The sequence below is a fragment of the Papilio machaon genome, chromosome 29 (assembly GCF_912999745.1).
Source record: "Papilio machaon chromosome 29, ilPapMach1.1, whole genome shotgun sequence".
Classification (NCBI taxonomy): domain Eukaryota; kingdom Metazoa; phylum Arthropoda; class Insecta; order Lepidoptera; family Papilionidae; genus Papilio; species Papilio machaon.
Window position 1 is genome coordinate 1,163,190 of NC_060014.1, and position 27,928 is coordinate 1,191,117.

A 27,928-nucleotide genomic window follows, 5' to 3' on the forward strand; every position below is an offset into this window, starting at 1 on the left:
AAGGTTAATTTTTGCAATTCTTCCTTTTTTTTTTTTTTGTTAAACCAAACTAATTACAGAACTTTAACATTTTCTGATTAAAATGTAGCTTTGTTTATAATATGTGAGGCACTCGGGTGGTTTTGACTGATCACGTGATCAAAGTACTGCGAGTACCTTACCTCGAAAACGCCAGTGCTCACAGTAGAATATGACGGCGATTTATGACGTCATATATTTCCCTCGGGTACTGCGGCAGTGTACTGGCAGTCCATAACAGAACGAATTTTTCTACAGTGATAGCACTGTGCAGTGCTCGCAGTGTATATCGGAACATACCCCAAAATTTCCGAAAGCAATTTTACTCTTTGACCACTATATTTTTCTTATAAAACGAAATAATAACAATTTTAATTACAATTATTGAATTGAATTAAAAAATATTAATTTCTATTTAACAAAATCCATAAAGTCTTTTCTGTGACGAATGAGAAATGTGACAAAAAAATTATTTTTTAATTTCTTGTATGTACTACCTAAATCTATTTGTTACCAGGTCATAAAATTTAAAAAAATACATTCTTGTCATATGTCATTGGCAAAAAAATGTCAACAAAGTGTACAATTAAAGAATTCGATTGTAATGATTTTTAGCTTAGTTTATGAGGAAAAATATACGCCATGTATTAAACATAATATTTAACTACTTTCTATCTGTTAAAAGTGACACGGTTATATTCAGGACAATGCCTAACGAAAACTATCTCTGTGTTTTACCAACTGAGATAGTACTTTACATTTTAACATATTTACCTGTAAAGGATTTAATCAAATGCCGTCGAGTGTCAATAAGATTGAAACAAATAGCCGATAGTTTGATTAGAAGCGAAGGTTTATGGCGAGAACACTGCAGAATGGATTTCTCCAATGTTTACAAAATCGCTCGTTACAAGTCCAAACCTGGTTTACTTTGGTACAACATTTACAGATCTCTGTCGTTATGGTCAAAGTTGGCATATGCTCGTGAGGAATATGACGAATTCGCATCAGCTTCTGATTTAAATAATGAGATTTCGAACGTTATTATTCTGAAAGATGGTATACTAGGTGTTCATACTCAGAGTGCTATAGTATACTACGAACTAGAATCTTTAGAAAAAGCAAAGCGTGGAGCTATAACTGGAACATATTTACGCTATATGGAGAATGATGATACGATTGTCATTTTAAACTATAACCTTCAACTATTTATAATACGAAAAATAATACAAAATCCACGTTACGAAACAAATATAACATTCGATAATGTCAAAAGCTTTTTACTTGTCGACGACGTGATATATTTCGTAACATTAACAGATGATATTTACGTATGCCAGTTGGAGAACATGTCAAATGAACGATTAGGTCATTCCGATGATGGGATAATGTCTTTAAGTTTTTGTCGTAATAAGTTACATATATTAACTTTCCAACGAAGTATCCTTTCTTATAATGAAGGTAACATAAGCCACGAATGCACGATAACTTCAGAAACTCATTTATTAAACCAATTAGCAGAATATAACTTTTTGGAGACACTTGACTGGAGAATATATAACCATTGGATGTATGTCCTTAATTTAAAACTACCCAACGGACCACTAAGAGATATAATCAAAGTCCATGTATACGGTGATGTTGTCTTCGTTGGATCCAACTGGGGTGTACTACGTATTTACTACGCTCCATACACTGATGGTTTATTTGATATTTACGATGCAGAACCATTGAGACAATTTAATTTTATGGATAGATCGGATTGTCCTGTATTGACATACTGTCCGATAATTCAGATAGACGTTTGCGAATGTGAGGATGGACATACCGTGATAGTTGCAATGCCTAAAAAAATAGCTGTGTTGAATTTCACTCATAGCTTCAAAAGAACAGCGTCGGTGGCTATGTTACCCTACAATGATATACCAAAGACGAAAACGCTAAAGATCCAAGAATTAAACTGTAATTAAAGGTAAGAAATATGTCATTTATCATCATTAACCTTGTTTCTATTTAGCATTGACACAGTATGTACTGTTTCATACATCTCTATCAGACGTCATATTTGAATTCACTCCCTTCTTACACATATCATTTTTAATTTCTTGTCTTCCTCTTCCTTTGCAGCAACATTCAATCTCATTATTTTCTTATTTCTCTGATACATTGTAAATTTAATCAGTTAATAATCTCACTAGATAGAGTAACAGTAAATTATGAATAAGATCGGAATCAAAGTTAGAGGAAGACCAAAGAAAGTATAAGTATTGTTTGAAATAGGGATATGCCCAAGATTTTGACAAATTAAGTTTGTAATATATAAAAAGCTAAAATTTACAATCTGCTCAGTATATAATTAAAAACCTAGTATAGTACTGTCACTGCCTTTAAATATAAGTATTAAAAGCCTTAAAATCATGGACAGCTTTATTACATACTAGCTGTCGCCGGCGACTCCGTCCGTGCGGAATAAAATAAATACATAATAAATAATCTATGTGTTCTTCCAGATTATGTTCTACATCTGTGACAAATTTCATCAAGATCTGTTGAGACGTTACGGAGATATCTTCAAACAAACATCCATCTAAACATTCGCATTTATAATATTAGAAAAAAAAATCTTATTTAAGGAAAACTAAACCATAATCCGCTGAAATAAGATTGGTTTTTACTTTAATTGATAGGAACTAGTAGTTATATAAAGCTGTTTTTTTACTCCATTTGTATAATACATTTTCACCTCTAAAATAATTGCATAAAACACAATTTTACTCCCTCCTTCCTTTGGATATGACAGAGGAGGTGACGCATAGGAAGGGAAAATATCCTCTTTCTGTGTGTCCACTCCTCCATAGAATGAAAGTACACAATTCATCTACAATTGTGGATCTATATGTATAGGTTGTTTTGCTTTTCTGGAGTATTCAGGTGGCCGCTTGCTTGTTTACCTCCTTATGGCATTAAAAAAAAATATTTTCTGCAAATGGATGACATTTTGTTATTGAATAATAACACACAATAAGATAAATATTGTATTTGGTTAAAGAAAATTGAATTTAGATTATTAATTGCCTGCTCGGAAATATAAAAATCCACACCACATTGCGGAAAAATTATGAAGCTAATTTTATTGCGCACATTAGATGATATAACATGGCGATTGAAGCGCCCTCAGGATTTTTATATTCTCGGTTAGACTGTAATAGCGCAATTTAGGCTTTTTATTATATTAATGTTTAAACAATTGGTTTTTGTGAACCATTAATTTGTTCAAAACAAAATATAGTTGCAATTTTATTTAGATTTTTTCAATTTGGTTGGTTATTTATTGAAGTGTTTTATTAAAAAATAATGTAAGACGTTAAATTATTATTCAAATTATTTATTAAATCTGTATTAAGTAGTAAATGTGGGTAGTAATAAAAAAAGTACTGTACTCTAAGTAATTGTTATAACAAAGAATGGGCACCCTTAGTGCTCAATTAAATTCTGTGGCGGTAAAACTTTTTTCTTAGTACCCACGTTTTTATTATTATTAATCTAATGTTATTTTTTGCGTTGTGATAGAAAAGGCTGTAGTTTTATTGAATAAAAATAGATTAGCTTTCAAATTGTTGTTTTATTTCAATTTAAAAGTTTTAAGAAAATTATCTGAGGGTTGCCACTGTCGAAAAACTTGTATAGAATAAATACATCTTTGAAAATTAGACAGTATTTTTTTTAATACGTGTAAGGCAGTTGAATTCTACGGTCCAAAACACATGCTCTGACAACTGTCATTATAATATGGCGAGTGAAATCAATAAATTGGTTAGATTTTGTATCTAAATGGTTATAAATTGTTTAAACTTTCGTGAGACATCATAATTAATTAATTAAGAAACGGCTTAACTCACGTTTGATCGTCCGGTGACGGCACCGACTAGTTTCTGAAGATGGACCCCCGATGGGTCCGAAACTAGTCGGTGCCGTCACCGGACGATCAAACGTGAGTTAAGCCGTTTCTTAATTAATTAAATGGTTATAACTTGTTGTCTATTAACAGGTGCTTTACGAAAATGTTTCACTTCAAGTGAAGATGGAATTTTATTTTTAATTCCCGTGCGCGGTATTTTGGCAAAGCTTAATGTTTTACTCTTTGGTACGAATTTTTTTAATGAGTTAATTAATTTTGGATTGTCGTAATCGCATTCTGTATACCGCTTTGTTTTCGAAGCGATGCCGTCAACGAAAGATATATGATTGTCCTTATTTGTACGTCTTGCTAGTGTTTTTAACGCTTCAAACATATTATGTGGCTCATCGTATATATTAGATGATTGCAATTCTTTTTTAATTAAATTTATAAATTCTTTTTTACTATTTCTTTTAATATCTTTGTAGTTATGTTTTTTGAAAGACTTGGATTGTTTTGAATTTATTAACGATTGGGTTTTTAGGTTATGTTTGACAAGGATTTTAGGTTTTTTAAATCTAGGCTTTGGTTTATTTTCATCTTCTTCAATTACGTAAAATTTATTTGGTGTATTTTCGTGATCTGTTAAATCTATATCGTAGATGTTTTCGGGTGTATTTCTTGGTATGGATTTTTGTGACTTTAAGTATGTTTTCTCTATTTTGCTTGTTGAAACTTTTTCCTGTATCTTTGGATCACTGTTTGTCTCAACAAAATCTACACAAAGATTGTACACTTCGTTTGGTTTATCTTTTGTTATATTAGCATGTTCTGAACTTTTCATTTTCTCTTTTCTTTTTATCCAACCTTCTAAAACTTCGTCGGCGATTCTGTCTATGCCACTGCAAGTTTGATGTATTTCTTTTTGACAAAGGTTGCTTGGATTATCTTGTTTGCTAATTCCAGATATCGTATTTGTAACACTTTGATAGTTATTATTTCTACTTGGAAGTACATAAATAACTTCATCTTCTCTGTTCTTTTTCTTATAAGAAGATTGTGATTTTGTTTTAGTTTTGAAGTTTCTGGAATTGTTTTTCATATCGCTTATTATCGATTTTGTATCGTTTTGTTCTCTTTTATTGTTAATGTTATTTCTGTTTCTTCGATTAGTTTTAACAATTTCATGTGTTATAAATTTACGTTTGCCAAGTAGAGAAGTTGTTATGACTGTCGAGGAGAATTTTCTATGATTTGTTTCTTTTTTCACGGCCCCACGATTCTTCGGTTTAGGTCCATCGTCGAGATTATCTATTAAAGAATACATTAAATAAACGTTGTTAGATTATTCTCTTAACCATTTTAAAAGTCTAGGTTTGTGTTATGACGGCAATAAGGTGTCATGAGTTATCGTAGGCATTCGAGTTTTCCCTGGATGTTGCAGAAGCGTGTTGCGCTATGGAGATTCCGGGACTCTCCAGTCGCACTAGAGGATATCCACTCTGGGCATTTAATGAATCTTAACCCTGTCAATCCCCTAAAATGCAGAATATCTTGAAGATTTCCCCATAGATACTAAAAAAGTTTGTTCTAGGCTATGGTTTACGGTGGTAGTCAAATGAAGGGATTTGAAGCTGAGCTGATCGGTGGGCCCTTATCTATTATATTGGTCCATGAAATGCGTCCATCGAATTATTTTAGATATCGTAAGAGTAATATAACACGAGAGTTTATGAAGCTATAAAAGGACTACGTATGTTTACCAATAGCTTTGGAACAGTGTAAAAAGACGAACGTGAGTGAGACAAGGACAGGGACAAAGTACCATTAAAAAAATCTTATTATTACTTAATTGGAAAGAATAATTACCGTCTGTGTTTAGTTTTGCCGGATTTCGAACAACGTACGGTCCACGTGTCTTCAGGATGTGCTTATCGACGATTTTGTTCGTTTCGTTTGAATTTATATAGTTGTCAGATTTCGTTATGAATCTTCGTTTGGATCGTTTTGATTTTACGGCACCGCTTCTATTCTTGGATTCCATTTTGTATTGTAATTATTTCATATCGGCTTTATTGTATATTTTTTTCAAGTTTATTTCGATTTTTTGCATATCATTTTATATTTTTTTTAATTTGACAGATGGTACGAAAAAGATTGAAGTTTGTGGTAACAAAATTAACTTTTTTTTAAATTAAGTTCTATAATGTTAATGTTATAAAATTAAACTATATTAACTTTTTTATATTTTGTCTACTTGTGTAAATTAGTAAACAGTAATTACGTACTTACGTATTTTTTTAAATAATATTATGACAAAAAAGTTTGTCAATGTAACCTTCTTGGAACTTGAAATCTTGATGACCCAAACTGTCAATTGTCATTTCAAAATATCGATTCAAAAAAATTCTAGTGATAAAAACTTGAAAATTTCAAATTAAAAATGTATAAGAGAAACTTAAAAACACAGGAACATACGGAGAAAAGGTTTGAAGATAAAAATAAACCTAAAGACATAGAAATCGTTTTAACAAAGCTAAACAGAAATAATAGATTCCAATCGACAAATCTCCGAGTACCGAGAATTTTACACGACAGAGGTGATTCGAAAAATACAAAAGTCGATATAAAATTCAAATATGACTCTTCAAAAGTTAACAGAGCTACTGAAGCCGATGCCAAAACGATTAAAACAGAAACTATATCTTTTAGGAATAATTCATTTAGAAAAATAAACGGATCAAATAAAATTATTTCTAACAAAGATGGATTTAATAACGATAGTAAATTAAAATTATTAAATTTAAAAATAGAAAACAAAGAAAAGGTGGTGGAAGACAAGAAAGTCTTTGAAAAGGAGCCACAGATTCAAAAAACATTAGTAAAAAATGGTAAGTTTATTTTCCATTTACTTTTCATACAAACAAAAAGTATTTATTCGATGTTCTAACGATGAAGGAATACATCAAGATGCAACCTACACATATCTAAGAAATGTGTGAAGTCAACTCGCACTTGGCTATAGCCTGACTTAGGGTAGGTTCTGAACTTCGAGTCCTATGTCTCCAGTATATATTTTATGAGCTAATTGCGACGAACCTAATGCTACTTGTAATGATGTTCGTTTAAACTCTTTCCCAAAGGCGCGTGTCGCGCTTATGTAGTTATTTTGGTGTTGCGGATGTTCATGGGCGTCGCAAAACACCGCAGAGTTCCCGCCGCTCGTTTGACATGTCATCTCGACTAATGCCGCCAAAATTTAGTCTTTTTTAATAAGATGAAAAATTTTCGTTAAGTACATCACGTACGTTAGTAAATTTGTTGTTTTATTTAGATCGAACGGGAACAGAAATATCAAAGGATTGTGATCAAAAGAAGCCTAAAATTAAGGAAGTAATCACTATACCTTATTTACCTCTCGATGATTCGGTCACGCAAATACCTGATGAAGAATTATCAGAAGTGATAAAACCAATTATAAAAGACACATCTAAATCAAGCCCTAAAACATTATCACCGAAAACAGTCACATTTAAAGACCAACGTTTAAAATCGGCTAAAAAAACTGAGAATAGAGATAATCAAGTGAAAAATGTATCGAATTTAAAAATTAAAAATAAAACTAAAACGCCAACAACTACGAAAGGTCAGCGTCGAAGAAAGAGATTTTCCGCGTCACCTGTCAAATGTGTTATTAACGAATTCCCGCCAACTGAAGTTGTCAAATGGGAGCCATCTTGTTTGACGAGTCAAACGCAACCGTATTACGAGGCCTGGGTTGATACAACTTTGACAGCATTTTCAAAATATTCAGAAGAAGAGAAATATATTATGGAAAAAGATTTATTGAAAGCGTTGCAACATTTAAAGAGGCCCGTTTCACCTGAACTTATTTACGAGAGATTCAAAGATGAGAGATACACCGGCAGGATTAGAATAAGACGTAAATGAAATATCGTCAAATTTATTGTGTAGTGTGATTTATTTAGTAATTAAAGTTTTTTTTCTGTGCTAGTTGTAAAAATGTTTTTTCCTTTTCCAACCGGTGTTATTCTTTACAAGGATAAGACAAATTTAGTAGAAAATTTCATTGTTCTATATCGGTTATTCGGCGATTATATAGATAATAAAAAAATATACACACATTTCTTTGTGCCGCAGGATCTCAGCAATTACGGCATATTTTTGAATAATTATTCTTATAATAAAAAGCTCTATACTTACGTGCTTTAGGCTAAATATATACACGCCATTAAACTTAGGGGGTGAGTATATTAAAATAATATATGCGAAAATGGACAAAAATTACAAGCTAACAGCAGCATAGATGAATGTTGCCATGGTAACGGTAATTTTCAGCCAATGTCGAAGTCCTTTGTCATTGGAGTATTTGAATTTTGGACATTTTCAATTGAAAGTTTTACGCAATTTAAACAAAAAAACAAATTTATTGAAATAAAACAAATTCAATGATCATAAACTTTAATGGAACAGTTAAACATAAATTTACATTAATAGATATATAACCTATAAATTAAAGTGAAATTCGTCTCTATTTTGTTGGTTTAATTTACCTCAGTGTTGTCATTTAAAACACAAGAAGGCATTTAAAAATAAACTCGGTTAGAAGTTAAAATTATTTGGAATCCATCTTATAGGTTACATATCTATTATTGTCATTAATTTGAAGAAAAAAAAAACAGACCAGTATTTCCACAAACCGATATTCCTTTAGTCCAAACATTTTTTACAACAAGATTTTTTATTACAAGTCGTAAAGCACTAAGTAAATTTACAGTAAGTTTCTGAGATCCATCCAAAATCTCCATTTAAATTTCTTTTTAATCTGTTCTGTCTAATAATGACATATTGACGATATTTTGGTCTGAGAAACCAACTGTTATTTATTATTAGTTATGCAGTCAACTTGAAATTCTTAAGAAAAAAAAACAATCTTTTCTAATTACTAAACTAAAAAAAATATAACATGTTTTATTATACTTTTAGAATAATTATAATTACTTAATAAATCTATATTTAATTTTAAATGAAAGATAGAAAAAGGTCAAACAAAAAAAAAAACTGTTTATTTCACTGCGGAGTTATTAAGGAAACGAAAGAGTACTTATTCCTTAAGAACCTATTTCCAGTCAATAATCCAGATGCAGTTATATTAAGTTATATTTGGATTTATTTCTATCCAAACATACAAGTTAAGTACGATAAAGAAAGAAAACATTAGATATGTTTAAAAATTAACATATCTTAATTATGGAAAATAACGGTAATTATTTCAAAAACCAAGACCCATTACATATGAATTACTAGTCATAAAAGGTGTCAGAAACCAGACAAATAACAAATGTCTAGTAAGTCTGAATTGAGTAAATAATTTATAACATATATACCTAAATAGGTAATATATGTTTGGGAAAAAAAAACATTAAGAAATCCGAGTACTTTAAATAAAAAATAGGCGTTGCCTAAAATCTCAAACATAGGTGAAGTTTTCTAATTCAAAGAGATTGATAATCTGTGTTTAAAAAAAAAAGTTTTTTTTTATTCTAAACCCCACCTAAGATCATTTGAAAGCGGTTAAAGTTACCAATAACTTTTATAGGAGATAAAAATTTAAATTTCAACTCCAGTAATGAAATTTATATCAAAAAACCAACAAAATGTCTTTAAAAGACATTTTATAAACGTTGGAAATAGATGGAAAAGAGTTTTTTTAAACTCCAATCGAGAAATTCAGTTAAATCGATTGAATTTTACAAAATATAATTACGACTTATCATCGCACTGACAAGGATAGTCAGAATGGGGAAATTTATTAGAAAGAACGTTGATACTTCGACGCGATATCAACTTTATAGATTTTCTGTACTATTTAGAAAATCGTAGCAACTTTCATGACTACGATCTAAAGAAATAGACAGAAACTAATGGAGAAGCGAGCTTTTTCCGCTAAATCGCTTAGCAACTAAAATCGCCGAGTTTTTAATTACGTTGCTTTGTGTTTTTGGTTTTAAAATTACCAAAATAAAGTCGCAAGTACATTCAAACAGTATGAGTACTTAAATCTTTTTCAACCCAAAAAAAATAGGGTTGAAAAATTGAAAAAAAATATAAAAAAATTGCCTGAGAATTAAATAAGTATCAATTGTACTTAATAACCAACAATATCCAATTTAAATTGCTGTTTTAATTCAAAGATGGTATGGAAAGTGTATTGACTACAGTTATTCGCTTACGTCATATATCAGTCGTAACCCGACAGTCGAGCAGAGCGGTTGTGTACAATTGTTTGGTGTGTCGATGAACCGTAAAATACTCCAGAAAAGGACATTACAGTTACGTTAAACGGATATTTATAAAAAAAATAAGCTATTGAGGTGTGTCAAAAGTATGCCAAATTTAAGTCCGTAATCTCTGCCTACCCCTTTTAGGTTAAACGCGTGTTTATTAAACTTTGTCAATTGAATTAAAACTATTTGATTTACTAATTAAAGACAGTCATACCTGCTTTTAAACAGTGTTACAGGTAAATTATAAACTGACGGATCCGTTAGTGACATTAAGTCATTTCACAGTCAAAATGACAATATTAAGATTGAAAAATCTTCGTATATAAGAATTGTCAATACAAAAATTGACCATTCAAGTCAAAATAAAAAAAGTAAAGTCCAAATTATCAAAGTAAATTAAGTCATCATATTTTGAAATCCAATGTCTTTAGAAAAAAAAAACATCGCCCACTAGTGGACAAAAAGGAACAATAAAAAAACTAAGTCAAACATGGAAAATACAAAAAAGAAATCGATGCCCAAAAATGGACAAAACTTAATGATAAATACAACCGAACCTTACTCTGAGATAATAGTTTAGTGATTGCCCAGTACTGGGCAAACTTCTATCAGTGGGAAAAATCAAAACAGAATCATATGCATTTATGCTCAAAATTAGGCAACTTCAACTTTGAGCAAATTATTATTTGCCCACACTTGAGCAATTAAATATCTGCCCAACATTGAGCAACTAAATATTTGCCCAACTTTGTGCAATTAAATATCTGCCCAATATTGAGCAACTAAATATTTGCGCAACTTATTAGTTGCCCACATTTGAGCAACTAAATATCTGCCCAACATTGAGCAACTAAACATTTGCGCAAATTATGAGTTGCCCAAATTTGTGCAATTAAATATTTGCCCAACATTGAGCAATTAAATATTTGCCCAACTTTGTGCAATTAAATATCTGCCCAACTTTGAGCGACTAAATATTTGCCCAACATTGATCAACTTACAATTTGCGCAACTTATTAGTTGCCCAACTTTGTGCAATTAAATATTTGCCCAACTTTGAGCAACTTCAACTTTGCCCAACATTGGGCAACTAACAGTTTTACATCATAGCTGCTATTAACTGGGGTGCATCAATTATATACAATCCCTTATCGAGTTTTGTACATTTTGTGACCTTGAGACGACCTCTACCCTCTTCATTAATCTCCATATGTTGAATAGCTTTAGATAATTGTTCCGGTGAGGGTTGTTTTGGAAAATCTGAAATGAAAGAAATAAATTTATTAACACACTAACTATCGCCCGCGACTTTGTCTGTGCGGAATTAAAAAACAACTTAATATGTAGCCTATATGTTCTTCCAGACTATGTTTTAGATATAAAACCAAATTACATTAAGATCCATAAAGCTTTTCTGGAGATACCTTCAAACATTTATCCATCCATCTAAATTTTTCCTGTCATAAGAACCTTCTCCTGACGATAACAAAAACAACTAATAAAAAAAAGTGAAATCGGTCCACCGTTCACGTGATGGTGTGACCAAGAGATATAGGGATTTATATATATATATATATATATAAATAAATAGTAAATTCAGTCTCTTTCAAGAGCAAGCATAAAAATTTGAAAATTAAAATTAAACTTAATTTCAATCGAATAAGGTTCATTTTTAATCACTATAAAAAAAATAGTCTATATCACTCTAGGATAGTGTAGCTTCTAAACAGTGAAAGAATTTTTCAAATCGCTTCAGTAATTTCTGAGTTCAATGCGAACAAACAAACAAATTATTAAAATTATTTAATTATTAAAATTATTCCTCTATAAAATTACTAGCTTTTACCCGCGACTCCGTCCACGCGGAATAAAAAATAGAAAACGGGGTAAAAATGATATGTCCTATGTCCGTTTCCTGGTTCTAAGCTACCTGCCCACCAATTTTCAGTCAAATCGATTCAGCCGTTCTTGAGTTATAAATGGTGTAACTAACACAACTTTCTTTTATATATATAGATATAGATAAATATCTGCTCTGCTATCCAGTCTGTGTAAACCAACCTTAAGATTTCAAAAAAATTTAATTTAAAAGTAAATCTCACTGTTGTGCTACATTTTTCCTATCATTTCCCTCATTTTTAATAACAACGCCATCTATGAAACTCACCTCTAATCTCCAAATGCGATGCCAGCGCCGGTATACCAACGACGAATTCTGGCAACATCTTCCTGAGACCAACAACAGGTACAACTTCCATATTACCATAGTCAATGTAACATAGACGAGCGCTCACACCACCAGCACCTGACACCTGCTCGCAGAACACCGCGCGGTACCATTGAGGATCTGCAATGACAATAGTTGTAACTAGATGGCGTTGGAATCGAATTAGAACGCGATATTGAAGTATTTCGAAGTGAGAGCGTCGGTGGCTCAGAGGTTAAGCACTTGACTTGCAATCTGCAGGTCCTGGGTTCGAATCCCGCCATGTACCAATGTGATTTTCGATTTACATATGTACATTTATCCGACGTTCTAACGGTGAAGGAAAACATCGTGATGCAACCTGCACATATCAGAGAAGAAATTCAATGATATGTGTGAAGTCAACCCGCACTGGGCCAGCGTGGTTGACTATGACATAGTCATCTCTAACTTAGTGTAGGCTCCGAGCCCCTCAGTGGGGACATATAGTGAGCTGATGATGATTGAAATATTTTAAAAGTTACAAAAGTAAATAATCAATTAAATATATACTAGCTGTCTACTGAAATTCCGTCCGTGTGGAATTTAAACAACTTAATAAGTAGACTAACTGTTCTTCTTTCAGACTAGATTGTCCAATCTTCTTCCGGAGAAACTTTTTAACAAACATCCATACATACATTCGCATTTATAATATTAGTAAGATTGAAAAGAAATGAAAAATGATATCAACAAATTAGACAAACTGACAATATCATTTTTTGTCTATAGATTTTGTAAAGTTTTCAATGTTTTGATACAAACATGTCTATTTGTAATAAGTCTATTTACAGAGTTATAAAGATAACATTTGTTTAGATAAGATTGTTATAATTTCTCATATCTATTGAATTCAACTACATATATACTTCTTAATACTATATCTTAATAATATTATAAACTAGCTTTTACCCGCGACTTCGTCTGAATAAAAAAATGCACACAAGATAAAAAAGTCCCCATCAATTTTCAGCTAAATCAGTTCGACCTATAGTGAGTTATAAATAGTGTAACTAACACCACTTTCTTTTATATATATAGATGTGTATGTATGGATGGATGGATGTTTGTTAGAAGATATCTCCGGAACGTCTCAACATATCTTGATGAAATTTGTCACAGATGTAGAACATAGTCTGGAAGAATACATACATTACTTAAGTTTTTTTTAATCCCACGCAGACGTAGTCGCGGGCAACAGCTAGTAACCAAATAAACAAGTTATACTCACAAGGAGGGCATTGTGCTATACATAGTTCTTCCAATTTAGGAAGATATGGCTCTTTTCCTATGTCACTGTTACAATATGCCTCCATCTGAAAGAATAATCGTATTATATAAAAAAAAAATACCTTTCTACTTATTTCTACCGTTGAAATAATCACAGAATTCATCGAATTAAAAATTAAAAAAAAAATAATATTCAACAATAAATTATATTAGAAAATCGTCAAAATCCATACAAACTGAAAACTTTAATATGTCAAATTTTTTATACGTCATTCTAGATTTAAAAAAAATTTTTTTTTGTATAATTCGAGTGAAATTTGCTCTGTCATGTCAAATTTTTTATACGTCATGATTTAAAAAATACTTTTTTTTGTATAGTTCGAGTGAAATTTAAAGAAAGACGTTGCTATGAGTAGTCTATAGCAGTGTTTCCCAAAGTGGGCGATAACGCCCCCTTGGAGGCGTTTGAAACCCAGGAGGGGGCGATAAGAGGCCCAAAAAATGGGGGGCATTGAAATTAATTAAAGTAATGAAATTGTGGTTTTAAAGTTTTAGGGCTGAATAAAAATTAGGGGCGCTCTGAAATATAATTGATTTTCAAAGGGGGCGGTGAAAGAAATAAGTTTGACAATCACTGGTCCATAGAATTCATAGTACATCTATATATATATATAAAAGAAAGTCGTGTTAGTTACACTATTTATAACTCAAGAACGGCTGAATCGATATGACTGAAAATTGATGGGGAGGTAGCTTAGAACCAGGAAACGGACATAGGATAATTTTTACCCCGTTTTCTATTTTTTATTCCGCGCGGACGGAGTCGCGGGTAAAAGCTAGTTATACATAAAATAAAGTATTTTTTTGTATTTCTGTGGTATAATTATTACTAAAAAAAAGTGTCGGTGGCTCAGAGGTTAAGCACTTGACTTGCTATCTGCAGGTCCTGGGTTCGAATCCCGCCATGTATCAATGTGTTTTTCGATTTACATATGTACATTTATCTGACATTCTTAAGATGAAGGAAAACATCGTGATGTAAATATCTGAGAAGAAATTCAATGATATGTGTGAAGTCAACCCGCACTTGGCTGTGGTTGACTATGACATAGTCATCTCTAACTTAGTGTAGACTCTGAGAGCTGATGATGATTTATTATTACATTAATTCTTGATTGTGCTGACATCTTTAGTAAACAAAAGGCAATTTTTCTTCCCAGTAAAATGCTATAGAGAAAAAAAAACTTGTGAGCCGTCATGGGACGCCTGGCAGATGTGAAACATCGTGTGTGTACAAGTAATATGTATAAAATATTAAATATTATAATTAAATAAATAAATAATAATAATGATAATGATAGTGATGATGATGATGATGATGATGATATATACATACATATATATATATATATATATATATATATATATATATGTATGTATACCTCAGTATAGCGTGGCGACCCGTCGCCACGGCAAGCGTCGCCACGCCAACGATTCGGTTTACAAGTGATCCTATAGATGTTTCATATCAAAAATAAAAAAATCAAAGTTTTAGTAAACCTTTTCGGATAATTCTTCTAGAATCTTCTTGGCAAGTGGCTCCCCCTTCATATATCCAGATATAGTAGCGCCATCTAACGAGCTGATGTCTAAAACTTCAATCTCACAGCCTCCATCTGGCAATTCGAGTTGTTCTAAGTCAGTATACATTATACAAGGAGTTTCTGTAAACAAAGCATTATCTTAATTAATATTTGGATGTATGGATGGATAGATGGATCTTTATAAGAAGATATCTCCAGAATGGCTGAACAGATCTTGATGAAATTAAAAAAAATTATGTCACTGTTGGAAAATCACACTATTCAAGGGTTTAGATGTATGGATGGATTCTTTTTATATTACAAGGTGGCAAATGAGCAAGCGGCCATATTAATTCGCCGAAATGGCGAAGTGATCGCTGCCCATAGACATTCTCAATTGCAGATGCGTTGCCTACCTTCAATCGATGAAGGAGGAGACGCACAAAAAGAGAATATTTAAGCATCTCCTCTTCCATCAAATCCACATCCCCTTCCCATCCTTTTCTTAATAGGAAAGGATTGGAAGAGGAAGTGGGTTTGGCGGAAGAGGGTACTTATAAGGAGAAATATCCTCTTTCTGTGCGTCATCTTCTCCGTTAATTAAAAGTAGACAACGCATCTGCATTTGCAGATGTCTATGGGCAACGGTCGCTGCGCCATTTCGGCGAATTCAGATGTCCGTTTGCTAACTTTTGATATATAAAAAAAATGGATTTGGCAAAGGAGAAATATTCTATCTATGTCTCGTCCTGTTTAATTAAAAATAAGCAAGACATTTGCAAATAGAGATATTTATAAGCAAGTCACTCCGATTTTATTTCGAATTCAAATAACCGCTTGTTACTTTGCACACAAATAATTACCCTACTCAGTTAGTCGGGTTAAAGTAAATACCCACCGACAACATCAACTCCTATCTTCTCCATTTTCTTCCACTCTGGTGTACATAATTCCTCCAATTTCGTATTCACACATTCTTTTGTGTCAGCTATCATAAGTTTCACTTCTGAGCCGCTTGGCGCTGTCTTCGCACCATTTGGTATAGTCTGCAAAAAAAATACCACCGGTATAGTTTTTTTTAAAAAATACCACCGGTATAGTTTTTTTTTAAAAAAATACCACCGGTATAGTTTTTTTTAAAAAAATACCACCGGTATAGTTTTTTTGATTGTTAAAATTTCCCTTTGATTTGGTGTTTTTTGTATCGATTATAAAAATTGTACGTAATTCTAAAATGTAAGGAAAGACATTGGTCCCTTTAATACAAGGAAACCTAACAAGAGACATAGTTATAAGAAAAGGGATGGATAAAATGTACAAGACTTATTATTATTGGTTAACAACATTTAATTCAAATTTTAAATTAAATCAGACGAATTAAGTTATTTGATAGTCATGTGACAGAGGAGGGATGTAGAAAGAGGATATTCCTTTTTAATATATCTAAAAATCACTTTCTCTTCCCATCTTTTATATAAGAAAGGGAAGGGTATCAGTGGTAGACGCTAGCAACATCTGTTGTCCGAATAGGTCACTTTGCCCGCTGCTATACCATGACCACACAGAAAATAGACAATTTTAGTTCTCTTTCCCTTCCCATTATTTTCTTATAAAGGAATAGAAAAAAAAATGGATTTGACGGAAGCGGGGCCGTAAAGGAAAGCGAAATATCCCTTTTCTGTGCATCCCCTCCATCGTTGATTAAACTCCTTTGTAACATTATAGAAAGACTAGCGGTCGCGACTTAACTAAGAATAAAAAAAAAAAAAATAGCCTATAACATGCGCTTATGCATCAGCTACCTTCCAGTCAAAGTCCCGTGAAAATCGGTCTAGACGTTCCGGAGTTTATCCAGAACAAACGCAGACTTGCAAACATAAAGTTAAGACAAAAATTTGAAAAATTGTATTTTCGTTAAAAATATATATTTTTTCTCTCTCAATATTAAATACAGACACACCAAGCTATATATATAAAAGAAAGTCGTGTTAGTTACACTATTTATAACTCAAGAACGGCTGAATCGATTTGACTGAAAATTGGTGGGCTGAAGCTGAAGACTGGTGGAAAGAGGTGGGCAGGTAGCTTAGAACCAGGAAACGGACATAGGATAATTTTTACCCCGTTTTCTATTTTTTTATTCCGCGCGGACGGAGTCGCGGGTAAAAGCTAGTTATTAATATATATACATACCAATATCAATTCAGTGCAGGAATCCTTTAATTTATCAATATATTCGACAGCGGGCTGTGTTATATTAAAGTCACCGGTCAACAGAGACACCTGACTGGCTTCAGCCGGCTGAGATGAGAGATCATACTCATCTGGACACGGATATAAATCTTGTAACTTTGATATTTCTAAATTACCTGCAAATATTAATTACATAGTTTTAATAATCAGCTCATCATCAGCTCACTATATGTCTCCACTGAGGGTCTCAGAGTCTATACTAAGTTAGAGATGACTATGTCATAGTCAACCACAGTCAAGTGCGAGTTGACTTCACACATATCATTGAATTTCTTCTCAGATATTTACATCACGATGTTTTCCTTCATCTTAAGAATGTCAGATAAATGTACATATGTAAATATAAAACACATTGGTACATGTCGGGATTCGAACCCAGGACCTGCAGATTGCAAGTGCTTAACTACTGAACCATACGTTCTCATAATATCATAAATACGAATGTTTGTATGTATGTATGTATGAAGTTATCTCCGGAACGTCTCAACAGATCTAGATGAAATTTGTCACAGATGTAGAACATAGTCTGGAAGACCATATAGACTTATTAAGTTATTTTTTTAATTCCTCGCGGACGAAGTCGCGGGTAAAAGCTATAAAAAATAAACTTACCAAATTCCACATATTCCAGTAGATATTTATTCTGTTTGACGTTGGTTCTTTTACAAATGGCGCGATAATGAAGTCCATCTGAATACTTTGATATAACAAGTTGACCTTTATTTGGTGGTTCCGTTAAAGGTTTTGCTGGAATAAATAGTTTTTTTTTATTTATTATTGTTTCAGTGTAAACCAACACTATATTTATTTTAGGAGCAGTTATAAAAATTGTCAGTGACATAAAAAATATCGATGGTATATAAAAAAAAATGTTTTTTTTTATACTAACACCGATATTTTTAGGAATTTTTATAAAAAATCTTGTCTTATACTTAGCCCTATAGAGTCGACACAATTTGTATTAGTCTACTTTTTCATACATCTCTAATTAAAATGACTAGGAAAAGGTGTCATAAAACACACCGGTGATCAAAAATGAAAGACACACAAAAATGTAAGTGACAAGAAAACAACGTTTAAATAAAAATCTAAGTGTCAAATCAGTCGATCTTGATGAAATTTGTCACAGATGTAGAACATAATCTGAAAGAACACACACACTACTTATTACGTTTTTTTTTAATTCCGCGTAGACGGAGTCGCGGGTGATAGCGACTCCGTCCGCGCGCAGTTAAAAAATGGGGGGGGGGGGGTAAGAAAAATAGATGTTGTCCGATTCTCAGACCTACTGAATATGCTCACAAAATTTCATGAGAATTGGTCAAGACGTTTCGGAGGAGTACAGGAACGAAAACTGTGACACGAGAATTTTATCTATATATATAAAAGAAAGTGGTGTTAGTTACACTATTTATAACTCAAGATCGGTCGAACTTATTTAGCTGAAAATTGATGGGGAGGTAGCTTAGAACTAGGAGACGGACATAGGAACTTTTTTTATCTTGTGTGCATTTTTTTTATCCCGAGCGGACGGAGTCGCGGGTAAAAGCTAGTTTATAATATTAGTAAGATATAACTCACCACTTTGTCCATATAAAACAACATCCTGTAGAACAGAGTCGTATCTTCTTTGTGAGGTCAATTCAGCGCTGCGTATAAAAGCGCGCTTCAAATCCGTCGCCTCGACTAAAAGTACACGCGACTTGTCGCACACGTCCGGTCGCAAGATCTCAGGTATCACTGGACCTGGAATTTATAAGTTTTGACTATAAACAAAAGGACTAGGCTAAGAATTAAGAATAAAGAAAAAAGTTGTAATATTATAAATAAGAAAGATTTGTTTGAAAGAAAGAAAGAAGAAAGAAAAAACATTTATTGCCACAAACAAAAAATATATATATATATATATATGTAAAATCAAAAAAAGAAAAACAGACACATAAAAGGCACAAAGTGTGGCAAAAGGGACCCAGTTCAGCAAAGCAGGGACAGACTAAACAACTAACTTGTGTTTAATATGCTAAAAAAACTACTGAAGTGATATGAAAAATTCTTTCACTGTTGTGAAGCTACACTATCCTAGAGTGATATAGACTAGATTTATTACTAGATTTTATTTAAGTCAAATGCAACTGTTAGGAATAAATAAATTCAATCACTTTAAGTTGATGGATGAAATAAAGATGAAAATGGTATCATTTTGACACATAAAATTGAAACATACTCCCTCACACATAAAACGAGCACACAAGTGAAAATAAGCATGCTCAACAGATCCTGTCATTTAATAGTCATAGAGATTAAATTGTATACCAAAATTACGTAAAATTACTTTCAACAAATATTTTTAAATTAAAAAATTTCAACGAAAAAAAAACAATATGTCCTATTCTGTAACAATATAAATATACGAAAGACCGTTAGTTTACAAACTCACCGACACTAGCAACGGGATATTCAATTTCGGGACACCATCTCTTCAATTCTCCTTCGCCGATACTAGCGCCATTTACCACATTCTCAACAACAACGATGTAGCTGTCTTTAAGTTTGGCTTTGAGTGTACACTTCACATTGTCACCAAGCTGAAATAAAATAAAGATTTTGTTACCTTTTGTAACATAAACGACTGAAGCGATATTGACAAATAAGGTGTCATTTGATTTGTACTCTTCCAAAGAGTGTCATTATGTCAAAAAATGTTCAAAAAATCAACTATCTTAGACCTTATCAACATTAATAATAAAATAACTTTGACATATTAGCATACAATGGAAATTGTTTGTAAAAAATTAAAAAATGTCAAAAAAAATATCATTGACCCCTTTAAAAACAATAATACAAGAACTGTGGTATATCGACATAATTGAAAGTAAAAAAAATCACAAAACGTAAAAAAAACACTCACATCAACTACTTCAACTTTAAAAACACAAGAACTCTAACACACTGCAAGTTTTAACATAAAAAAATTACAAAAATATAAAAAAAAAACACTCAAATCAACCCCTTCAACTTTAATAACATTAGAACTAACCCACTAGAGATTTTGACAAGAAAAAATGAAAAAAAAATCACAAAATATAAAAAAAAAATGTACTCACTTGGACTCCTTCAACGTTAATAAAACACGAAAACTCCGGTATATCAGCATATTTGAGAGGTAAAGATCTGCAATCTGACGTCATAGTAACAACAGCACTGCTGTCTATTAATGCAGCTAGATTATTACTTAAACATCTAGCTCTGTACCAGGCACCATCTTCTTTATTATAATAGGAGAATACATCGCCTGGACTAGGACTGAAAAGATATACTAATATTATAAACTAGCTTTTACCCGCGACTCCGTCCGCGCGGTATAAAAAAAATGCACACAAAATAAAAAAGTTCCTATGTCCGTCTCCTAGTTCTAAGCTACCTCCCCATCAATTTTCAGCTAAATCAGTTCGACCTATCTTGAGTTATAAATAGTGTAACTAACACGACTCTTTTATATATACAGATGAAAAAAAAAAAACAAAACGAATCTATGAAATCTGTCATAAAATCTGGAATAGTACATAGGCTTAATAAGTTTTTTTTTGTTATGTTTTTACACTAAAATTATATGAATGCTTGGATGTTTGTATGAAGCTATCTCCGGAACGTCTCAACAGATCTTGATGAAATTTGTCACAGATGTAGAACATAATCTGGAAGAACACATAGACTACTTATTAATATATATATACTAGCTTTTACCCGCGACTCCGTCCGCGCGGAATAAAAAATAGAAAACGGGGTAAAAATTATCCTATGTCCTATTCCTGGTTCTAAGCTACCTGCACACCAATTTTCCAATTTTACCAATTTTGAGTTATAAATAGTGTAACTAACACAACTTTCTTTTATATATATACTTACGTGAATTTCCCTTCTTTTTCACAATCAGCTGCATACTCATCACACAGACTCATATAGTCCGCTTCATATTTCTCATGCAATGACACACCAATGTATCCTGGTCCATTGATTCTGCATTCCGATGCCACCTTGTCTATTGACACCATCACTATGTCACCAACAGACATGGTTTCCACTAAGTATCTGTCAAAATAATCATAACTCTATATGTTTACGTGTCAGATTAAAGTGCATATGTCTAGTCCATTTTTTATATTCAAAGAATTAAACAGACATCAAATTGTTGAATGAAGAATGAAAATAGCATCAAATTAGTTAAAAAGTTTTTGATTTTAACACACACAAAGTTACAGACAATCCGACAAACAAAAAAAATTGCTTCTGCTTTAATCTTCTACGTAACTACCAAACAAGTAAATTTTTATTATATGTAATGTACAGTCAGGACATTTCGCGGTGTTGCACTAACAGAAAAAATGCCTCCAACGAGACAAACTTTGCCTCTTCTTACAAAATAACCAATAATATCACAGTGAGTTGCGCAAACGACGATATAGTAAAGTCGTATACCACTGACAGACCTTTTTAGGGTTCCGTACCTCGAATGGGAAAAACGGAACCCTTATAGGATCACTTTAATGTCCGTCTGTTAAGACCCTTTTTTTCTTAAGACACATTTAAAAGCTGCGAAACGTTAAAACGAATATGTGTTCATTTAGACAACGAGAGAAACATATGGGAAATATGTCTCGCTGACATTCGAGCGTTGTTCGTACTGTTATATCCTGATCTGTAAGGAGGAGCGCTGACTCGCAATTTCTATGTAAGCGATTTTAAGCCTTTATAATTAATAATTGTAAGCGGCAATTGTCTCATTTCCAAATCCAAAGGTGTAACACCTCTTCTAAATCCTTCAGTTCGTATTAAGCAGTGTAATTTCAGTAAAAATATTTCAATTTCCTATCTTTTACATGTAATATTAATAAAGTGTTTTTGGAACGAAGTTCCTTATCGCGCGTTGTGAAAGGGGGCTAGACGGAAAAAATTCTTACGAAAAGTTGTCACGATACTTTTTGCTATAGTAAGTATGTTAACGACGAATGAGCGCTACTTCACCATGGCAACGACGTGACAATATATAACGAAAATTCATAGAAATAAAATGTACTTCTTGTGAAGACTTAAGTTTTTTATTCATAGAATAAACATTGGTTCCTTCACTAATTAATTGAAAGGAACTTCGTTCCATCCGGGTGTCCCAACACACCTCTCAAGTTTTTGTTATTTTTTAATCGAAAAGCAGTTTCCGTTATAATATAACAGTACGATTCCAGCGTATGCCTATCGCTTTTAAAGTGGAATACCACCAGACTCCCTGATAGTACAAAAATTATTTAAAAGTTATATTTCTTAATTTTTTTAGATATTTATTTGCTTACGTTGTAGGTACAATCTTCTTTGTCGGTGTAACGTCTTCAACTGACAATGGTTTCATAACTTTCTTGTCATCTGTTGATTTTTCTGGTATCTTCTTTATTGATTTCATTGGTAGTTTAACAATGCTACTGGGTGTTGAAGTTTCTGTAAATAAACACATCTGTTTGAGTTTACACCATCAAAACATATACAAAAACAAACGTCTTTATAAGATTATATCTTCCGTTTCTTTCGTGTAACGTTTTGTGACAAAAGGTGAAGTTAAGAAATTCGTTGTCAGTTCGTTTTTATTTCTATTTTCTACTAGCTTTTACCCGCGACTCTGTTCGCGCGGAATAAAAAAAATGCCCACGAGATAAAAAAGTTCTTATGTCCGTCTCCTAGTGCTAAGCTACCTCCCCATCAATTTTCAGCTAAATCAGTTCGACCGATCTTGAGTTATAAATAGTGTAACTAACACCACTTTCTTTTATATATATATAGATGCGAATGTTTAGATAGATGGATGGATGTTTGTTTGAAGTTATCTCCGGAACAACTCAACATATCTTGATGAAATTTGTCACACATGTTGAACATAATGTGGAAGAACAAATAGACTACTTATTACGTTTTTTTTAATTCTGGGCAGACAGAGACGCGGTCGACAAGTAGTTAATTAACTAAATATGGATTAAAAATGAACAAATACTTGTATTACTCCAATCCTCTTCTTCGGTTTCATTTCGTATCTGTGGTCTTCGTAATGGAGGTACATTACCACTATTGTTCTCAATTTTATCTTGAGGTTTTGTGTTTTGAGTTTTATTGTTATTGTTTTGAGGTATTTTGTTCTTATATCCTTGAGTTTTGTTCTGATATCTATTGCCCGCTCTATCTTGTGATTTATTACTGTTTTGACCATTTTGGTAATCGGTATTCGTATTTAAAGGAAGTGTTCTCTGAAATCATTACATTAGTTAAAAATAAACTTAATCGTGGAATAATAAATATAAGAACACAATTCTTTAGAGTTCTTAACCTAGAATTCCACCGCAGTGACATTAGAAAAAAACAATACTTCTATTGGAAATTATAAAATAAATTGATGAGCATCACATCGCATTGATGAGCATAATAGATCCAGGGTTCGAATCCCGTCATATACCAAATATGTGACGGAGATCATTTTATATTCTTGGGAAGATGACACCAAAGTGTTGGTCTTGAGTTGCCGCAGTTGTGTGAGAGCTAGAGAAGGAGCTCCCCTGGGTCGTGCAAAAACCGTGTGTAATCCTCATGCGTTCCTGTAGAGATACCTGGACTCTTACCAGTCTCACATAACCCTATCTTTCCCCCCAAAACGCATGGTATCTTATGAAGATCCCTCCTAACGAAAACAAAAAAAAACATCGTTTTTATCGCCCCCAGAGTTAATTAATGTTTGATAAATACCGCTTGTGAACCATCATCTTCTTCAGTATTCTGGAACCTTCTAACATTCTTCATAGGGGAATGAGGTCGACGTAACGGTGCTGTGGAGTGCAGCCTAAAAATACATTCATTGTTTTAACTTTGTTGAATATTAAAGACTAAACTAAGGCAGTGTTTCAAATACATTTCAACTAAAACATATGTCAACCATTTTATATTGTGACTAGATTTTTGACAAATCATAGTTATTGTTACATTATTATACGTAGACTTGAGAAATGAGATCTTTATAAATAAATAATGAAGTACTTATACAGAAAGTATTGTTGTGATACATATATATAGTGAAACATATAACCACGTTGACGTCATATATAAATCAGCGGCGGTCAGTGTTAAAACACGTGTTTAACTAAATGTCTAACAGTATTTTTGGAGTAATACAGTAATTCCATTCATTTCATAAATTTTTGTTACACAGATTAACTTTGTTATCTATACTGCTATTTTGTCCCTTTCTCGCATAAAATTTATTTTTCAATTTACTCCACCCCTAAATTGAATGTCTTGAAAATATTTAGCCTAAAACATATAAGTCTAGAACTTTTTATTACAAAAAGAATTATTCAAAAATATGCCGTCATTACTGAGATCCTGCGTCACAAAGTGTGTGTTTACACTTTATTATTTCAGTATAAAAAAATAGACAAATTGTTATATACTTTAGGCTTCTGATGATATAATGCGTGTAGACATAAATAAGGTAGAGGAAGACAGAAAAAAGTATTGAATGAAAGAGGATGTGTTAGGGAATTAATTCAAATATGACGTCTCTTTATGAAAAAGTACATACTGTATTAGGAAACTACAGGATGATAAGTGATTTCTGTATTTACTTACGTTGGTACATTGGTGGGTGAAGCTTGCATCGGACTTGGTGCATTTCCTTCAGCTAACCTTTAAACAATATTCACGAATGTTATGCATATTTTGGTTTCTACAATAGATAAACTGAATTGGCTTACAAAGCTATGTGTCCGTTTCAAACCGGTTAAACTTACTAGACACAGTGAATAAATCGCTTGCTCCACCGTTACACGTGTTTTATATTATAAATGCGAATGTTTAGATGGATGGATGTTTATAAGAAGGTATTTGAAGAACGGTTCAAGAGATTTTGATGAAATTTGGTATAGATGTAGAACATAGTCTGGAAGAACAAATAGGCTACTTATGATCTCGGAAATGTGTCCAGTTCCCGTGGGATGCGTTCGATTTACTTTACTCGATAACTTCACAACCGTTCAACACATATTATTGACATTTAGCACAGATATAGAAGATAGTCTAGAGTACCACATGTGATTAGACATTACAATTTTTTTTTTAATTCTGCACGGACAATATCGCGGGCTAAAACTAGTAACTTCACATGTTTGAAATTGTCACTAACGCGGCGCAATTGACTGTCAATAGCTCGTGTGAATACTCTAATCAACATTTGCTTGAAATTAGGCGACAGAGCCCGCTTGAAAAGTTTCTCTGTTCTTACATGTCGTGAGCTTCACTCATAGTCAAGACAGACAACGTGACATCTCCAGTCCCGCGGTCAAGGTGGTGTCATAGCGTGACTACTAGCCCGTGTTTCATTTTTGTTGTGACTGAGTAGTCACTGTTTGACTTGAAGAGGCATTTACAGCTTCACCGGACTTGAGGTGGCCGGGTGCAGATGGCGCTTAGCTTAAACCTCGTTTAAGAGTAACTAGGCTCGAAAGCTCTCTCAGGAGCCTAGGCTTGGGCTGTTACTTCGTTATTGACTTAAAGTTGCGTGTTTATATGTACCGTGTCACTCACCTTGCGAGATTGTGGCAGACGGCGTGATGCCTCGCTCTCCAATCACGCTGCTGGCACGCGGCACTACAGTACGGCGTGACAGCACATCTCGCGCAATACGCGTCCGCGGGCGCGCCACAAGACACGCAAGCGCGTGACGCATCACGCTGCAGCGCGGGAATTTTTAGCTGCATTGGATTGTCGACCTTATTTGTAATACTTTAAAGGTATTAACTCTTTATTGTATAAAGTTAACACCTTCATTACAAGGAACTTACTAAGAAAATGGCTTATTTTTAGTGTCTAGAAAGTAAAATTTAAAGAAATGGGCAGCAGTAATTATAACCAATATATCTCTTAAAAATATAAACATCTTACTTACCTGTAAGAACTATTTTATTTTAAATCTTACTAATATTATAAATGCGAACGTTTAGATGGATGGATGGTATTACGTAACTCCAAAACGGTTTAATGAAAGCTAATATTTGTCACAGATGTAGAACATAGTCCGGAAGAACACATAGGCTACTAAGTTTTTTTTTAATTCCGCGCGGACGTAATCGTTGGTCAGAATTTCAACTTATTTTCTCTTGCGAAGAAATTCTTATAATTTAATTGAATTGCATTTTATGAAAATCTTTCTTCCAGTAAGCCTTTGAAAATTAAATTTTAATCTGTCATAAATTTACGTATGTGTAATGAAAAAAAACTGTTTTGTGGCCAGTACTTTGTCTTTTGAATTACATGAAAAAAAATCAATTAATTTATCAATCACTTTATTAAAATAAAATTCACATGCATACAATCAAATTAAAAAATACTAAAACATTAGAAATCAAATCACTAATTATATTAAAAGAAAAACTAAAATTAAATTAAAAAAAAAAAACTAAATAAGGCAACACAAAACACACATAATATTAAAACTTATGTAAAAACCTACAATACATTTACGCTGGCAACATTGTGACATAGATAATAAAATGCATTTGAAATACGTTACAAAAATTTGTTTTAAAAACCATAGATATAGATGGAGTTATTGATACAAATTTAACGTCGTACCAAAAGGAGATCTTCCAAATATCATTTTGTATATAAAAATAACACTGGGAGAATTTACGCTAACAAAAGGCCACTATTTTCACTTCTCTGAGCACAAACTCATTTAAATATCTATAGGTTTTAAATCTATGTATAAAAATAACTACATTCTATTTGTCTTTTAATTGAATAGGTCCCAAAAATCCTAACATAATTTCGAGGTACTTGTTATAATTAGATTAAAATTAAATTTTAAAAATATCACATTTTTATTGGCGGGAAATTTCATACGTAGACTCAAACTTAAACTATTTTCAACCTTGTTTCCTGTCAAATCAGCCCCTTATCAATTATCAAACAGACTATTCCAAAAAAGTTGTTTATACTAACCATAGACAAGCATAGAGAAATTAATACCATAGAGTTATTGTTCATGGCACGTTTGACGTCAACGTATAATACTAAAAGGTGGGTAAGGTAGTTAATATCAAGATATTATTCTAAAATGATGTAGGTACAAATATATTTTTCAAACTACCTACATTTGTAATTTGCTATAGACACAACATATATTGTATAGTCAGACGTTTTTACCGTGTGATAACTGAGTCAAAATCGAGTCATAAAAAGTTATAAAAATAATCAATTTTTAAGTCTGAATGAAACATTTAAATGCATTATAATTATTATCAATTCAATTATAAATAACTAAAGTACTAACAACTATTTGTCAATTTATTTTTGTGAACCCCCACTA

At 32.4% G+C, this 27,928-nt stretch overlaps 3 protein-coding genes across 3 annotated transcripts; 1 reads left to right on the forward strand and 2 right to left on the reverse strand.

The window, feature by feature from the left end:
• Positions 1 to 4,034: 4,034 nt before the first annotated feature.
• LOC106713440 lies at positions 4,035 to 6,002 on the reverse strand. Its single transcript, XM_014506247.2, has 2 exons — positions 5,786 to 6,002; positions 4,035 to 5,227 (listed from the first exon to the last, which is right to left on the reverse strand). The coding sequence occupies exons 1-2, from the start codon at positions 5,958 to 5,960 to the stop codon at positions 4,035 to 4,037; spliced, it is 1,368 nt and encodes a 455-aa protein (XP_014361733.2). The 5' UTR covers positions 5,961 to 6,002.
• A 357-nt stretch (positions 6,003 to 6,359) lies between these two features.
• Positions 6,360 to 7,889, forward strand: LOC106713432. The gene is made up of 2 exons (XM_014506240.2): positions 6,360 to 6,807; positions 7,251 to 7,889. The coding sequence occupies exons 1-2, from the start codon at positions 6,360 to 6,362 to the stop codon at positions 7,865 to 7,867; spliced, it is 1,065 nt and encodes a 354-aa protein (XP_014361726.2). The 3' UTR covers positions 7,868 to 7,889.
• A 3,316-nt stretch (positions 7,890 to 11,205) lies between these two features.
• Positions 11,206 to 26,318, reverse strand: LOC106720635. The gene is made up of 16 exons (XM_045685191.1): positions 26,146 to 26,318; positions 25,192 to 25,248; positions 24,313 to 24,406; positions 23,570 to 23,819; positions 22,881 to 23,022; positions 21,442 to 21,624; positions 20,640 to 20,838; positions 19,973 to 20,120; positions 19,117 to 19,281; positions 18,148 to 18,282; positions 17,476 to 17,651; positions 16,181 to 16,328; positions 15,260 to 15,423; positions 13,701 to 13,785; positions 12,392 to 12,571; positions 11,206 to 11,484 (listed from the first exon to the last, which is right to left on the reverse strand). Exons 1-16 carry the CDS (start codon positions 26,316 to 26,318, stop codon positions 11,324 to 11,326), a joined length of 2,460 nt encoding a protein of 819 aa, XP_045541147.1. The 3' UTR covers positions 11,206 to 11,323.
• Positions 26,319 to 27,928: the final 1,610 nt, after the last annotated feature.

Coding starts and splice junctions, on each gene's coding strand:
- LOC106713432 (XM_014506240.2), top strand. CDS start 6,360: ATGTATAAGAGAAACTTAAAAACACAGGAACATACGGAGAAAAGGTTT. Junction 6,808..7,250: donor AAAAACATTAGTAAAAAATG/GTAAGTTTATTT, acceptor TGTTTTATTTAG/ATCGAACGGGAACAGAAATA.
- LOC106713440 (XM_014506247.2), bottom strand. CDS start 5,960: ATGGAATCCAAGAATAGAAGCGGTGCCGTAAAATCAAAACGATCCAAA. Junction 5,228..5,785: donor GGCAAAACTAAACACAGACG/GTAATTATTCTT, acceptor ATTCTTTAATAG/ATAATCTCGACGATGGACCT.
- LOC106720635 (XM_045685191.1), bottom strand. CDS start 26,318: ATGCAGCTAAAAATTCCCGCGCTGCAGCGTGATGCGTCACGCGCTTGC. Junction 17,652..18,147: donor ACTGGAATATGTGGAATTTG/GTAAGTTTATTT, acceptor TAATATTTGCAG/GTAATTTAGAAATATCAAAG. Junction 12,572..13,700: donor TATAGCACAATGCCCTCCTT/GTGAGTATAACT, acceptor TTGTCATTGCAG/ATCCTCAATGGTACCGCGCG.